This window comes from Schistocerca serialis, chromosome 4, assembly GCF_023864345.2.
Source record: "Schistocerca serialis cubense isolate TAMUIC-IGC-003099 chromosome 4, iqSchSeri2.2, whole genome shotgun sequence".
Lineage (NCBI taxonomy): Eukaryota > Metazoa > Arthropoda > Insecta > Orthoptera > Acrididae > Schistocerca > Schistocerca serialis.
In genome coordinates, this window is record NC_064641.1 from 862,297,710 (window position 1) to 862,315,304 (window position 17,595).

General features: G+C 41.8%; 1 protein-coding gene across 2 annotated transcripts in view; it reads right to left on the reverse strand.

Moving 5' to 3' along the window:
* LOC126473510 (dnaJ homolog subfamily C member 28) overlaps positions 1-17,595 on the reverse strand; it is a 126,196-nt gene that overhangs the window by 108,024 nt on the left and 577 nt on the right. For both annotated transcript variants that reach the window (XM_050100609.1, XM_050100608.1), the window contains exon 2: positions 7,234-7,365. In XM_050100609.1, coding sequence (XP_049956566.1) covers positions 7,234-7,365 — 132 coding nt within the window. The remainder of the gene's footprint in view (positions 1-7,233; positions 7,366-17,595) is intronic.

A 17,595-nucleotide genomic window follows, 5' to 3' on the forward strand; every position in this document is an offset into this window, starting at 1 on the left:
TCACCCAGTTGACGTCACACCAGATGTGGTGGGTGAGACAGAAGCAGCCATTGAATTTTGTTTAAGGCTATTAGGGGCCTTGAGGTCATCATTTGTGTTTTGGAAGGCACTGAACCTAGTGGCAGTCAGTTAGACAGGGTGCAGGCACAGTTAGTGCATCTAACCAATCAGATAGCGGATTTAGGCATGTTAGGCTTGGAGGATCATCATAAAAAATTAACCCCCGAATTGGGGACTTTGGTTAATGCAATGTAGTTTAAGCTTACATGTTTAGAACTGGATAGGAAGAGGACTGAAGAGCGTGACTCGCTGTATCAATGGTGAACCGGGACCCAGCCCGGGAGTGGTGATGTTATATCCTCTGAGAAGTTAGATGCAGCATTTGCCAAATTGCCTAATCCTCTAGCGTATTTCTTTCGAGATATTACTGAATTAGTTGTACATCGACTTGAGCAGGTTGAAAACTTATTATGGCTGTTGATTTATCTTCAACAACATGCTGCTGCCTTTCGCATTCCGCACCAAGTAGTTTTGTCATTATTGTACCCGTTAGCTAGAGGTGAGTTGAGAAACCTTGTACCCCAGCCATGACAGAAGGATTTTCCTTGCAGCAATTGAGGGAGCTTGTCATTGACCAGAGATTGACAACCGGAGTTCGGAAACAGCTTGAGTCTCGCTACATTTGGGAGATGCAGCAGGATAAAGAGGAGTTACATCAGTATATGGACAGAGTTCAGACGGCCTGCTTGGCCTTGTTGATCGATTTGCCAGAGTGGGAGTTGGTGGCTATTGTTTCCAGGGAGATGCGAATGGTGGATAAGTCACACTTAGTTTTTCGTGATCGTGCTTCAAATTGGGAAGAGCTTCGTGCCGCTGTTGTAGCGGTATCTGCATTGCTGCTTGTGAACAATGTATGTCGTGAAGTTAAGGGTCAGCCCACGGGCGTTGTCAAGGGAAATTTCGAATTATCTCCATCAGCTGAGGCCGTTGAAAGGGAACCCCGGTATTGCTTCACGTGCGGTGGCATGGCTCATTTGGTATGCTCTTGCATTCAACCTTGTGTGCCCAGAGCCAATAAATGATGCCGGGCTGGGCAGCGACCTCGGGATTGAACCTTTAAACCTTGGGGTACCCATGTTGTTGTTCCCTCATAACTGCCCTTGCCTTTTATTTGTTCTCGAATAGATGGGGAACCTATTTGTGCTCTTTTGGATTCTGGTAGCTCCTTTTCGCTATTGAGTTTGAAATGGTTTTTTGAATTTGGTCATCTCACGAAACTTCGGTCGGTCCCTTCTCCAGTGCAGAGATGTCGGGTGGCCAGTGACCAGGTGCTGCCTCTGCATGGTTGGGCCCAAGGGAATATATCGGTTGGGGATTTCTCCTGGCCTTTGTCATTAGCCTTGGTGAAGGAGCTGCTGGTCGATTTAATTTTGGGGTGCGATTTCATCAATAAAACTGGTTTAGTCTTGGATTTTTCTAGGCGCACCTTCTTTTTTAACTTCGCTTCTGCGGAGAAGTTTGGTTTCTGCGAATGTGCTAAACATACTGTGCATCGAAATGCCAGCAAACTGGCTGTTGAGGCTGTGCTTAATGAGTTCGATCTTACCCATCTCTCGCCACATCAGGCTTCTCAATTACAGGATTTGTTAAGAGGTTCCCTGAGCTTCTTTGTGATAATTTGGGTGTTACTAATGTTCTTAACTACCACATTTGTCTATCTGATGACATTCCTGTTACGCAGTCCCCATATTGTCTCTCACCCCCTAAGATGAAGATACTAAGAGCTAAAATATCCAAAACGCTTGAGCAAGGGGTTATTAGGCCTTCTACATCTGCCTATGCTTCCCCCATATTCCTTGTCCCTAAGGATCAGGGGCGGGACTTTAGGCCTGTTGTTGACTACCGGTGCCTGAACACCAAGGTTGTCCTTGAATCTGTTCGTCTACCTGATCTTCATAACTCCTTTACTTGATTTGCCAGTGCTAATTGGTTTACTGTACTTGATTTGAATCGAGCCTTTTATCAGATTTCCTTAGCTCAAGAATGTTAACATGTTACAGCATTTTGTACTGATAGGAATCTGTTTGAGTTTCACAGGGTTCCCTTTGATTTGGCAAGTGGTGCAGCTGTTCTTACTCGTTTGCTGGATAATATCCTTAGCAACTTGAAATTAGTCTGTGTTTATAATTATTTACATGACTTGGTGATTTATAGCTTTTCGTTTCAGGAACATTTGGATCATATCCAGCAAGTTCTTGTGAGATTGCAGGGGGCCGGGTTAACTGTTAAGCCCAATAAATCGATGTTAGCCAAGCAGCAGGGTTCCTTTTTAGGTCACCTAGTATCAGGTCAGAGTATTCGCATCAACCAGGAACAAACTAAGGCATTAAGAACTCTGCCTCCACCTACTGATAAGTGTGGAATTGCCAGGTTCATAGGCATGGCAAATTATTTTAGGCGTTTTGTCCCTAATTTTGCTCAGTTGGTAGCTCCCTTAAATGAATTGCACCAGAAAGGAGTGCGTTTTGAATGGGGACCTGCCCAAGAGGCCACGTTTGAGCACATTAAGGCAGCTATGGCCAACCCTCTCATTCTCGGAGTGCCAGATTTTAATAAAAAGTTCATTGTCCAAACTGACACTTCTAATGCGGGTATTTCGGCTGTCCTCCTCCAGTAGTTCGAAGGTCAGAGGCAGCCATTAGTGTATGCGTCTCGTCGGTTAACCAGTGCCGAACTTAAATATTCTATCTATGGGGTGAGGCATTGGCCGTTTTGTTCATGCTGGAGAAGTACTGCTTTTACCTTGAGCGTCGGGTATTTCAGCTAGAAACTGACAATCAAACATTAAGTTGGGTGTTAGCCAAGGCACGTAAAACTGGCCATATCGCCAGGTGGGCAGTACGCATTTCAATTTGAGGTCAAACACTTAAAAGGGACTGAAAATGTCCTTACAGACGTCCTCAGTCGTATGTTCACTGAACATACATCTAGTGAGGGCACCCGGGAAACAGAGGGAGGCACTCTTAGTTGTATTGTGTTAGGCGAGATTCCTCATTTATTTGACGATGTTGCTCAGCATCAGGATCAGGACCCTACTTGGTCACCCGTTAAGCAACGCCTGTTGGCTGGGGAACTATTGGATGAGTACATTATCAAGAAAGGCATTTTGTGTAAAAGAGTAGGATGTGCTAAGCAATTCGAGATCTGTTTACCAGTAGCTCTGGTGTGCCCAGTTTTTCATTACTTTCATGATTCATTGATTGGTGGGCACTTAGGAACTTATAAGACCTTGCAAAGAATTAAGGAGCATTTAACTTGGTCTTTCATGGACCGTGTCGACAGAGAGATGGTTTCTCGTTGGCGATTGTGTATGTGGCCAAACCTAAGAATGCTCTTCAACAGGGTCTGTTGAGTTCTTAGCATGAATCCTGTCCTATGCACAAACTCTGTATCGATTATGTGGGTCCCTTACCTCGTACTAAGAGAGGTCATCAATACGTTTCGATTATTATTGATACATTTTCAAGATTTACCTGGCTCCTTCTGAGTCATGACATAACTGCTACCATCACTATTTTGCATTTAACTAATGTTTTCTGAGTTTTTGGACCCCCCCCAAACAAAATTGTTAGTGATAACATGTCGGCTTTCCTTTCAGCTCCCTTCAAGGCATTCTGTCTTTCAAAACGGTGTCAAGCATGTAACTACTAGACCATATTATCCACAGGGCTCTTTCGCGGAGAAGGTCAATTGAAGAGCACCAGGGGTATTTTCTGCCCTGTGGACATTAACACCCCAGCTATCTACCCTGGTCATTAGCGTACTTTTCCGGCAGTGTGCCTTTAATCGTTGTGTTGATGCTGTCCAGCACATCGTGTAGTTCGACAGCCTTTAAGTTGTTTGGTTCATACTTGCTTAGAGTGGTTATTGTTCCCTTGGCTATTTTTAAATGCCAATTTCTGAAAATGTAGTGCTGTTCGTATCCTCGTCCTCGGCCGATATTTTCCATCGTTGTGCCGTTGGTCAAACGGAAGGGAATTGATTAAATTGTTGGTCGGTCCTTGGACCGTCCCTAGTTTGGGTTGCCATCCGATTATTTACCTTGAACTCTTGGCTGCCTGTCTCACCTCACCTTATGTTTGAGCTACCTTCTCAGGCTGACCCTGGGAACACTTCTGAGCAGCACTTGTACTGTTTGTTTTAGATTTTGATTTTCATTTTCGTTTGAAGTACTGTGTGAGGCCTTCGGCCGTGTATTAATTCAGTTCTTTTAAATTTTACATAAAGGCCTTGCGCCGTGTTAAATTAAAATTTTTAAGATTGATTTTATTTTAAAAAAGAAAAAAAAAAATTTCCCCTTAGAATTGGTTCTATCTGAAATTGTTTGTAATCCAGGCCCTAAGCCATTAGTTGTTCCATGTGTTATGTGTGGCCCTCAGCCGAGGATTTGAACCCCTTTTAATAAATCCTTCAGCCGTGTGTATTCTTTCAAGTAAAATTTGTTATAAGAAGGAAGGGGTTTATTTTAAATTGTTTGCCTGACTTGTTGTTCAGGCCTTCAGCCGTTGTTTCAAATTTGTCTGTGGCCTTCTGTTGTGCAATAAGTTAATATTTCTTTAATTAGGCTTTAGGCTGTTCTGTTGTAAGTTTAAAAAGAAATTTCTTGGATGGAAAAATTGTTTATTAATTTGTTTTAATTATAGTTGTCCTTCAGATGTGTAGTGTAGGCCTTCAGCCATTCTTGTTTTTGGTGTGGTTTTCGGCCTTCAGCCCAAAAAGCATCTCAAGTTCTTTAACGAGGCCTTCAGCCATATTGTTTAATTGTGATCTTTTAAAGCAATGTGTAAATGAGTGGTTCTTAGAAAAATAAAGTTGTATCTTTGATTGTGCAACTCACAGTAACTGTTTACGGCCCCACCCACAATCATAACCTTGTCCTGTCGCTCTCTGAGTACCTACCAACCGGGTAAACATTCCACTTTGCAGCTTCCAGAATTCTTCGTACACTTGTACTGCTAACTCCCACTTCATGTGCACATTGCATAGCAGACTTCTGTCGAGAATTAACAAACGTTTCCAACATGAGATCCAATGAAGCAGGACTTGTAGCTGTACACTATCTTCCTGATCTTCCTTTGTGAATATCACAAATCGTTCCACACAATTCAAACTTGTCAATGATACGTTTAATTGTTAGGTGGGTTGGCAGTTCTGTTTCAAACTCCCACCTCCACTGGTATTGCACTTCAACGGCATTATCAAACTTGAAAAACCACTTCATAATACATATTCATTACTCGAATGTCAAGCATGTTACAGCCATCTTGTTTTCTCAATACCGAGATGAAAGTAAGTACTAACATCTGTTGAGCCAAAGACAGTACTACAATACACTCATAACTCAAATTGAACAACAATATCAGTATCTCGATAGAGTCTGATAAAGTGTGTACACATATGTCTGGCGGACTCTGTAATATGGGATCTAAACATAGTAATGGAAAGTGCTTGGTGGAATACAAATAAGAAGAATACAGGTAACAACTCAACTCATAGTTGAAGTGTATTGTTGACGGTTACATACACAAGACTGGGAAAACTTTCGGATCTCTCTCTCTCTCTCTCTCTCTCTCTCTCTCTCTCTCACACACACACACACACCATGCCTGCACAGCTACATCAACCTGGCCAACGACATTGTGCTGACACTTCTGTTTGACTGCAGAGCCATATTTTAATTACATACTTGAAAAGCCTCATAGAATATGGAGAATATCACAAATGACTTCTAGTGTCAAAAGAAACAGTATTGAAAATATATGTACGACAACACTTTGATGTGTGAATGATACACTGACTTTTTACACTTGTATGTAATTTGATAAGACACACCAACATAGTAATGCTTAGCACCTCGTTTCACACTGATGACAATGGCAACACATCATGGAATAGTTCCATGAAACATCACACACATTTGGGAATCATCTTGGTCAATGGCTCTCAACCAGCATATTAAACTCAGGGACATTGATCATGGGTGGGTCCTAGATCCACACAGTTTGCTTTGTGGCATCCATGATGATTTCAATGAAATTAAGGTCTGGTGTCCAATGGAGTTAAACAAGTGCCTTTACGTTCTTGGAAGTCAAGCACACTCTCAACCTTTCCAACACACACACACACACACACACACACACACACACACACACACACAAATTAGATATGGGCACTTGGAATCAAAAACAGGACCTCCTCATCGGCAGCCACTACTGCTCATCACCAGACCATGAAGGTATTTGTGCTGGTGAATGAGTTCTTGATTTCTCACATGTGTAGATCTTCTTTCATTCTCCTTCCACATAACTTATGAAAGCCCTATAACAGTATTATGAGCTTTTTTCCCTTCCATTTTACTTTAAACTTGTTTCTTAACTTTTTTCATTCTTCTGTCTTACCTTTTGCTCCTTCTGGAGAAACTTCCAGTTATAAAACTGAAAATTTTCTATTCCTTGCCAGTATCTAACAGTTCAACTACATTTGTTCCATATTCATGGAAATTGTTAATACCCTCTCTTATTATGGCATGTACAATTTTTCTTCATTTTACAGTAAGGGTAAGGACATACCAAAAATCTGGAACTGCTATCAGAGATGCTGTTTTAGTAATTCACATACTGTCTTATTTTGAGAAGACCCACAGTCACTGATTGTACAACAAATTTTGTTGTCATTCAAAACTGCACATATTTCTAATGTTATGACTGGTTTCAGCTCCACTGAACTATCTTACGAACCGAATATGATAGCTACAAGAGTCATCTGTCAATTTCTATAAGTAATATGCGTGTGTATTGCACTATGACACAGAATTCATATTGCTTACAGAAACTGATCAATTATTTGACATGAATAACATCATACTACAACTGCATTAGGATGGCAGCCTGCGTGTTTCATAGTCTTTGAAAAGCTCTTTGGTAGGTGTAAAACTTATCATCTCTGCATATTATTTACATGTTCATTTTTGCAGAATTGGAAGTTTATTGACTTTAGATGACTATCTTACATGATTATTCCATAAGACAAAAACAGATAAGAAAGTACGCCAGCTACCACTGTTACTCACTCAGGAGCCAAGTTAATAAGAAAAACTTTGTGTGTGAGGCAGGTATGAGTACCTTACATTGTTGCCAGTTGCTATGATTACAATTCAAAATAATCCTACTGTACCTGGTGAAACTTCTCAGAGTCTGCCTCTGGAGAACCACTGTCTGGATGATACCGTTTGACGAGTTCAAGGAAAGACGTACGAACTTTTTCTTGATCACAGCCATTCTCCAGCCCAAGTACATGGTAATACGCCTACAGAATAAAATATTTTATGAAATGTGTGTCCTGATTCTCATCTAGGTAATGTATGTATTCACGATACTCTTTCATGTGCACAAATTTCTGTGAGCCATGTATTATTGAAAATTAAACATTTATGTAAGTAAAAACACAATAATACTAGTTGAAAATATTTTATTACATTATTTTTGTATGTGGTAATGAAAAGTCCTAGGTATAATATAAGAAATGAAAGGGGTAAATGTAATAACTCGCCAAACACTTGAGGCAGTGGATTATCAACATAACCAAGATTGAAAATGTTGCTAAGCTTTTGGACAAGTCATGCATCAGAGGGACAGGTTAGGTTTCAGCTGTTACACATTGTGAAGGGGCCACTGAAGTCGTGTGTGTTATGCTCAGCAGTGAGTTTTGCTCACTCTGTTCTTCGCCTCAGTTTGACAGTTGTCACATTAATTCGTGTGGACAGCTGGTTGATGGTCATACCTGCATAAAAGGCAGTGCAGAAGTTACAGTAGCACTTGTATAAGATATGGCTGCTTTTCCCTGACAGGATAGGATCTATCAGTGACATGACTGGAATAGATTGCACTGGGATGGTGCAGAGGCCAGGTCTTGCACTAGGGCCTTCCACAGGTGTACTGCTTAAGTGGCGAAGGGTTGTAACAGGAGAATAGACCAGGATATTTTGTAGACTGGGTGGGCAGTGGAATACCACCTACTGAGGGTTGGGAAGGATTGTGAGTGGGATGTTCCTTATTGAATTCTTGGCAACAGATATGGAAAGCCGATCCACTCTAGGTACTGACAAGATGTTCTTTCACAGACAGTTTCTGGGGGCAAGAGGATTAGGGAAACATGTAGGAAAATGGCTTAGTATGACCTTCATCATCCCAAGTAAGGGACTGCTTGTTACTGCAGATGTAGTGTCCATGAGTGGCCATACTAAAAGAGAGAAATATTTTAGTGTGACAGATACAGTAGCTATGAAAATGGATGATTTTTGGGCTTCATAAGGACAGAGGTTTTTAGAGAACAACTGCAGAGGTGAAGGTCCACATTCAGTAAGGGGGCAGACTGGACTCAGGAGGACAAGGCGCAGGGGATGGGAGAGAAGGTATTGAGGCAGTTATGGGAGGAGGACAGGTGGCCATGAACCAGGGTCTGAACTAAGATGATTTCCTCTAGATAGCCCATGAACAAGAAAAGAATGGAAGGAAGGAAGATTAGGGTTTAATGTCACATCAACATTGAGATCATTAGAGACAGAACACAAGCTTGGATTGTTTCAAGCACAGGGTAGGATATCAATGTGTCCTTTCGAAGCAATCATCCTGGAATTTGCCTGGAACAATTTATGAATATCACAGAAAACCTAAATGAGGATGGTCAGACACAGATTTGAACCATTGTACTATCAAGTGCGCATCAAGTGTGCTAACCACTGCTGCACCTTGCTCAATGGCCCATGAACAGATTAGCATAAGAGGGTGCGAAGCAAGTTCCCATTCCTAGTCTGCAGATTTGTCGTATACTTTTCCTCTGAAGGAGAAGTAGTTATGGTAAGGACGTAGTCTGTCAGACGTGTAAGGAATAAGGTGGCGAGTTTAGTCTCAGTAGGATGTTGGGAGACTTACTGATCAATAGTGACAGGGTACAGGCATGGGGGATGATGGTGTATAGCGACACAGCATCAACAGTGCTGAATAAAGACACAGGTGCTAATAGGATGGGGTGGTTGAGAGGTGGTGAAGGAAATGGTTTGTGTCACTGATACAGGGACCAAAGCTGTGGGCAATGGTTGGAGGTCGTGGCCAATAAGAGCCGATAACTAGGTAACCAGGGAATGGATGAATGGGAGTGTGGGATGGTCGCTGAATAAAGACACAAAATTGGAGAGGCAAAGATTCTACATAGGCTTCTGGTCAAAGGGGTTGGAGGTGAAAAAGTGTTTCCACTGCAGGGACTGGAAGAAAGAGAATTGGTCTTTAACAAGTCCATCATTACTGAATTTGAATGTGGGATGAAACTGAAGCCTTTGGACAGGACTGAAATTTCTATGGTATTGACATTTTTGGTGGACAGGTTGACAACAGTGTCTTGAGTTTGATTGTGTTACATTCTGATATTTGATTCATACAGATAAAACAGTGGTCAAATAGACTGGAAGTAACAACACGTTTACTCAGGATACAGTTACAAGGCTGAAATAGCACTATCAAGCAACTCTAAGTCTGTACAGATTACAGGAAGACAAAGCAGTTAGCAAGAAACCACCGAGAGAGTTACTACAGGATATATAACCAGACTGGTAATTCCATTGAAGATGTTAAATGGAGTCCTAAGTGAGTGGCATAGTCCTACGCCTAGGTCTACCAGTCAGTGCATGCTGAGGATTTGTCAGATTGGCAGATGTCTGTGCCAGTCAAGAGTTGCTCTGAATGAGGAACCAAGGAGCAGTCGGTGCAACTGTCTGGCGTAACTCTCAATCACGAGTCACCTCTCGGAGGCTGTATGCTCGCCTAAGTACCTCTGAGGCAGAGGTATACAGCACAGACTATTTTCAGGCATGTGACTTGTGGAGGGAAAGAGTCCCGCACTGGCTGTGTTCCCTGACATAAACTGGAATGCCACGAGAAGGTGACAGTAGCGTCTAAAGTAGTGGTGACCTTAGTTCCCAGTGATAACAAGCATTGTTGTTTTTGTTATTGTTGTATTTGTTGTTGCTGCTGTTGTCGTCGCAATGACTTGCTCCCCAGAGCTGTTATCATCGAGCTGACTTGCAGATGCCAGTGCAGGAAGTGGAAGATACCTGAAGCTTAGACAGCTGTGGGACACGGGTGTGCATGTGGTTGCAATCTGGCTGGAGTGTACATGTGGATACTCCCTTCTTCCTTGGAGAGATGATGGCGGAGCCGTCTTGCTAGCAGCCAAAAATCCTGCATCCCCTTCCCCCTTGGTGACAAGACTGCAGAAGGACTGATGGTGTAGAGCAGCCAGGAAGAAATGCGCAATGGAAAAGAGTGGGGCACTGGAGGAATCTGCTGAATGTGAAGCCACCAGAGAACCCCACATTGAGAAAGCATAGTAAGAAAAGGGTGTGAGCACAGAAGAATACCGAGCAAGGTGGCGCAGTGGTTAGCACACTGGACTCGCACTCAGGAGGACGACAGTTCAATCCCGCGTCCGGCCATCCTGATTTAGGTTTTCCGTGATTTCCCTAAATCGCTCTAGGCAAATGCCGGGATGGATTCTTTGAAAGGGCACGGCCGAATTCCTTCGCCATCCTTCCCTAATCCGATAAGACCGATGACCTCGTAGTTTGGTCTCTTCCCCCAAAACAACCAACCAACCACAGAAGAATGTTCCACTGCAAGCTTGTCACTGTAATATGCGTGAGAGCCCAGAAAGGAAGAGAGTGGACTGCCTGAGAAAGCACTCCATCAAGCAATCCCTTTGGAGGGTATGTAGGAACAGAAAGGAAAAGGTAGGTCTGGGGTATGGAATGAGGAACAGAGGGTCTGATTAACCTAGGAGGTTGGCAGAATAAGGGTAGTGCACCTGACGAGGCCATTGCATGCAAAGCCACTGAAGGCCGGTGGTATCCTGGAAGCAGATTGAGCCTGGAAGCCAGTTGCGGCTGGAGGCCAGTTGAGGCTGGAGGCCAGTTGAGTCTGGAGGCAAGCTACCCTCACAGGTTGATCCTCAGAGGCCTCAAAGAGGATGATCCTCAAAGCTCCAGAGGTGGCTGATCCTCAGAGCCCTGGAGGTCAGCGAAAGAAAACCCTGCACAGCTGAACCTAGCTGGAGCCCTGTAGCCAGCTGATATCTGTAGCAGTGCCATCCTAGAGAAGAGTGTGCGCCACTACTGCAAAATGTAGATGCAACAGGAAGCAGCACCGAGTGGCAACAGGTGGACAGGACTCATTGCTTCTGGGACACTCTGCTACAAAGTCTCCCAGATGCTGGAAAATTTTAAGAGTATTGGCCACAATGATCGGGCAGAAAAGACACACGACAATAGAGGGCATGTTAGGTCCAGGACAAAAAACAACAGGAGACGTGAATGGAGGCAAAATAGAGAGCTTGGTGCTAATGACAGGGCAAGAACTGAAACAATGTTGCACTACAACCAAATGGACAACATTCACAGAATATGTAGTATGTTGTCACCAAATGTCAAATGGGATGAGATTGGGAGAAGTGGCACCAGAACCATCAAAAAATGGGTGATCTTGTTACCAGTTCCTTTGTCTGAACCACTGCCATTCTTAGGAAGGGGTCACTCTGTTACAGCGGGCAAGGCTGTGAAAGGTCGTCAAAACTTTATCCTCATTGACAATCTCCAAAACAGAGCCTCCCTCAAGAAAAGGGCTGGCATGGCTGCAATATGCAGGGCAAGTGTAAGCAGCATCAAGCAGAGTTGGAGGGGGCAGCAGCAATAGGCAGATGCAAAGGAAGCAGCATCGGGTGGCTAGATGGCACATGGGACTGAAAATGTTAGGACTCTTTCCTATTCAGGTATTGGGATGAGAACAGGACAAAACATATTGGTTACTCATGGCACCATTGATGAAAATAAACAGAGCAATGTGGAAAATGCATTACCAATGACAGAGGAGATATCACAAAGAAGAGTTTTATCTTCATTGTTAATATTTTATGGCAGATAAGGCTGTGAGAGGTGGACAAATCTTTGTCTTCTTCGCCAATATCCAAAATAATGCTTCCCTCAAGGAAAGGGCTGCAATATACAGAACAACAGGAAACAGCATTGGACAGAGCTATGAGGCAGGGGGCAGTGGGGCAGGAGGGTGGGGGGCAATCCCCAGAATGGGTGAGAAGAGGAGAATGCTGTGGAATTGTAACTATCACTGTCACCAACTGGTACTGTACCTGATTTGGTACATACAGATGAAAGAGCAGCCACACAGACCAGAAGTAATAAAATGTTTATTCAGAATACAGTTACAGGAATAAATAACATGGTTTAGCACTGTACAGTCTATGTGGGTTAGCAAGTAACCCATTAGGGAATTACTACAGGAGATGTCACCAAACTGGTAACTCAGGTGAAGGTGCTTAATGAAGCCCTAAGAGTCCTAGGCCTAAGTATGCAATTCGGTGTCCACCAAGAGAAGGATTCATCAGATTGCAGAGGTTGGTGCTGATTGGCAGTTACTTTGAATAACGACCTGTGGAGCAGTCAACGCAACTGTATGGTATAACTCTTGAAGCTGACTATTTTCATATAACTCTTGAAGCTGACTATTTTCAGTCACATGACTCATGAAGGGAAGTGGTCCTGTGCTGGCTGTGCCGACTCCAGTCATCAACTAGCTTGCCTCCAGACACTGAGAGTAGCATCTGTAGGTGTGAAATACTGAGTTCCCAGCCATGTTTTATTTGTTGCTGTTGTGCTGGTTTTCAAACACCTATGCAGGAAGTGGATGACACCTGTAGCTTAGGGTAACCATGACACATGGGTGTGCACACAGTTGCAGCCTGGTCGGAGTGTACATGCAGATAATGCATACATTCTTCCTACAGGAGAAAAATCCTGCAGATTGCATTCTGCCATCTTGGAAAGTCAGAGGGAGCATTGGGAGATGCAGGTAAGAAAGGTCAGCAATGCAGAGTCCACTTGCTACGAGATGTTAATTTGAGGGAAGGGAAGTTAACTGGGATACGATAGGTTTTATTGGGTAGTGGTACTATGCGGTGGTAGGAGAATACCAGTAAATTTGAAAACTTTTGGAGGTGATCTCTAGCACTCTTACATTTGCTGAATGACAAGGGTTTCAATTTGGGTGATACAAGTGATAGACTTACTGAAACAAAATATTACAGTTACACTACCAACAAGGATTGGCAATCTCAGAATTTAGACAATTAATGGGAGTGATAAATGGTGAGGTATTTTAACTTATTAGAGAATATCTATATACTCCTCATTATCTTTCTGAAATGTATGCACAGGATAGCAAGCCATGAGAAGCAACAAAATGTGGTGTAGAATGTCATTGACATACTGCTGCAGAGTAAGGGTGCCACAAATGACAACCAATGCCATCCTGCTTTGAAAAGAAATGGCACCCCAGGCCATCCCTCCTGGCTGCTGAGCCAATGGTGAATGACAATCAGGTTGGTATCCTATTTCTGTCCGAGGCATCTTCACACGTCTCTGCTGGTCATCAGGGTTCAATTCGAAGCAGGACTCATCAATGAAGACAATTTTACTCCAATCAATGAGATTCCAGGCAGAAGACATGCCTGGAGACTCCCAACACAGTGGTGGGATAACAACTTGATTGTCACCTGCCATACGGCCTGACAATCAGGAGTGATTGTCTGGAGTGCTATTTCTTTTCATAGCAGGATACATTCGCTTGTTGTCTGTGGAACCCTTACAGCACAGCAGGCACATCGACAATATTCTATGCTGCATTTTGTTGTCCTTCATGGCAAGCCATCTTGGGCTTACATTTCAGCAAGGTAATGCCCACCTGCACACAGCAAGAGTTTCTGCTGCTCATCTTCATTCTTTCCAAACCCTACCTTGGCCAGCAAGGTCACCGGATCTTTCCATTACTGAGAATAGATGGGGTCCTCCATCCATCTTGGAATTTTGCTGATCTAAATGCCAACTACATAGAATTTGGCACAGTATCCCTCAGGAGGACATCCGACAACTCTATCAATCAGTGCCAAGTCGAATAACTGCTTACATATGGGCCAGAGGTGGACCAACGTGTTAACTGACTTTCTCAATTTGTCAAGTTCTTTCTCTTGAATAAATATTCCAATTTTTGTAAAATTGTAATCATTTGTTTGCCTGTACATGTACATCACTTCCACTGATTTCTCTCCCATTTGGATAATTCCTTTGTGGTGTGTCCTTTTTTGTCTTAGAGTGTATTATAGTTGCTCCGGCTCCTTTGCTGTAGAGTAGAAAATATTGGCAAATATTTGGGACACAGCTTATCCTTGTCAGAAACCATCAAACCGTGCAGTCAAGTAACATTTCAGAACTTGAGCAGACATAGGTGCCTTGTTCAACCTTTTTTTTTTCTTTTTTAACTCAGTTCCAAGAACACCATCATCATCATAATCAACACCATCATTTCCCAGCTCCAGTTTCACACGTGTCCACAAGCACTAGCCATCTCCTCTGCTTCACAGATCTTCTACTTCTGGACATCTTCCCATCAGAATACTGTTGTTTTCATGTCATATTTCACTGTAGCCATCCAGGATTTCTGAGCCTCATCTTTCGTCTCGAACATAAGAGGGTGATTAGATACGTCTGGTAAATTTCCATGAAAGAATGGAGCATTTCTGTTGCACCTTCATATTTGGTAAACTTAATTATTCCATGATTTTATACAGAATTTTAACACTGTACAGCACACAGTTCATTGTTGACAACTGTGTTTTGTGCTGTTATTTAACATCTACATTTGAAGGATTGGACTGCTGCAGAAATGAAAACAGAAATGGATAAATTGCACAAGGGCCCTGCACCATCATTGAAGACCATTTGCTTTTGGATTAATGAAACTGAATGAGGATGGACTGGTGCCGAAGATGAAGCACACTCTGGCCATTCAACTGAAGTCACCACACAGGAAACTACTGACAAAATCCATAATACTTTATTGCAAGACTGCTGAATAAAAATTCATGAGATTGTTGAGACTGTAGGCACCTCAATGGAGCAAGCGGATTATATCTTGCAAGGAGAATTGGCTATGAAGAAACTGTGTGCAAAGTGGGTGCTGCAACTGTTTTATCTCAACCAAAAGTGCATCTGGCACAATCTTTTGACACAATGTCTGGCAATGTTTATTCGAATCTGCAAGACTTTTTGCATCAATTTGTGACTGTTGCTGAAACCTGGATCCCTCATTACACACTAAGACTCAAAACAGCAGTCAAAACAAAGGACAAAGGCTGGTAAAAGCACGCCAAAGAAGATAAAGACTGGCCACTGTTTCTTGTGATTCTCACGGAATAATCTTAATATAGTACTCAGAATAAGGAAAAAGCATAACTGGACCCTATTACGCTTCACTGCTGGATCATTTGAAAGTTTCGCAGGATGGAAAAAAGACCAAGGTGGGCAGGCAAAAAGGCACTCTTTCACCATGATAATACGTCATCCCATACATCAATGATAACAGGGCAAAAACGCATGCATTGGGCTTTGAACTGGTTCCTCAGCCACCCTATTCACCACAAGTGACATCTTCCTTTTTTCCAACTTGAAACTCTAGCTTGGTGGGAAGAAATTTGATCACACGAGGAAGGGATAGTTGCAGTCAACAAGTATTTTGCACAATTTGACAGAATGTATTTTTTAAAGTGGGATGCAAAAGCTGGAGGATCCCCGGGCCTAGTGTATGTCCCTCAAAGGAGACTATGTCAAGAAGTAACATAAGTTGTTTATGAAACAAATATTTTTTCTTGCTTCTTTAGCAGACTTCTCAGATCACCCTAGTATACTGAAATATATTTTCTGGCTGATCTTCTTTCACCTGTTCTCTTAATCTGACCATACCACTGCAATTTCTGTTTCTTTATTACACTAGTAACAGGGACTTCAATGCAGGATACATTATTCGTTCACCTCATATTTTATCTTGTCCTTTATACTAGTTTGTTTCACAGCGCTTATGAATTTCATTTCTATTGCTTGAATTCTGCTATATTATTTTTATCAGCAGAGTACATGTCTGAAAACCGTAAGTGAGGATGGGTGCAAGGTATGTGTGATACACAGTTGTTTTTGGCTTTTTGTGGTCCTTTACAGCCAAATAAAAGATTTCTGACTTGACCATAAAACTACGTAGGACTATAATTACAACAGTAAAATTTAGCAGGTCCAGAAATGAGAGTTTTTGTAATTGTTCTAACACAATATTTAGCTTGATTATTTTATAAACTGCTTGCTTGTAAGGTATTACTCTTCTGACTGTTTTAAGCTAAAAAATAGCTTACACTTGATCAATAAGGATAACAGGAACTTCCCTAATAACAGTCAGTGTATCATGCATTATCAATAAAAATTAATAACTCAGTAATTCATGTATTCTGCCTCTTATGCTAAGAATAGTTTCACACTGGACCATAAATGGCCAATGCTGCTTCAAAGATCTCAAAAGTCTTACATTCAATTCCTGGAGCATTATCTTAACAATTTTTTTACTAACAATTTAAATTATTTTTAGATTAGCCGTGATTTAAACTAGCACAATACAAACTGCAACAGTAATTTTCATCTAGACCTTTCTCCTTGTGCTTGGTTCAGAATGGCATTCCGTATTCTGGTGCAAACACCTTCAACATGCTCCCATTACTAATAAAGAAGAAACAGGGAATCCCAGCCAACCAAAAGAAAACTTACAGCATTAGTAACTTCTTCTACAAACTGCATGATTAGCTAATTGAAGAATCCTATTAACTGCAAGATCAACAGCAACAATATTTCTTGTAAGCAAGCATCTGTTGTTACATGCAGAAAACTGTTACCCTCTAATAAATATAAATAAGATAATGTATGCATTAAACTAGCCATAGAATATAATCAGCTGGCATTTATGATATTTTAGGCAACAGCAATTTTTTCAAAGTAAGAGATTTACTACTAGTACCACTACTGATAAATTAAATTCAGCCTCTGTAGACATGATGTCTGTATAGCAATTTAAAGGTAATAAATTCTCAGGATGGTATCACGGGACTTAGGATAACAAGGATCAGTTGGGGGAATGGGGAATAGGTTATGACACTCATATTAGTATTGTGAGAGGAGAAGGGATGGGTGGAGGAAATGAAGCACAATTTTATAGAAAATAAAAATTATTGAAAAACTGTGTTTATTAATAACCAAATATACTAATACTTCCACTTTATGATAGGTACCTGCTACTTACAATATAATTCATTGACAAAGTTTGTATGACATTTTCAAACATTATTTTGCTGTAAACACACTTTTTATATTCAATTTTTAGCAATGTTTGACACTGGTTGGTAATACAAGAAAAAGCATTGCAGACCGAAGGTACATTGCTAGTGGAGGTTTTCATAATATGTACAAGACATTACGCATTTTCATTTTCAAGGAGGAGAATAGTGGTGTCAGTAAATAGATTTAAGATTTCATGATGAATGACTCAAAGTACATTTGTTACTAATTAATTTCCATTACAGTTTCTTTATCTGAACCAATACTGAATT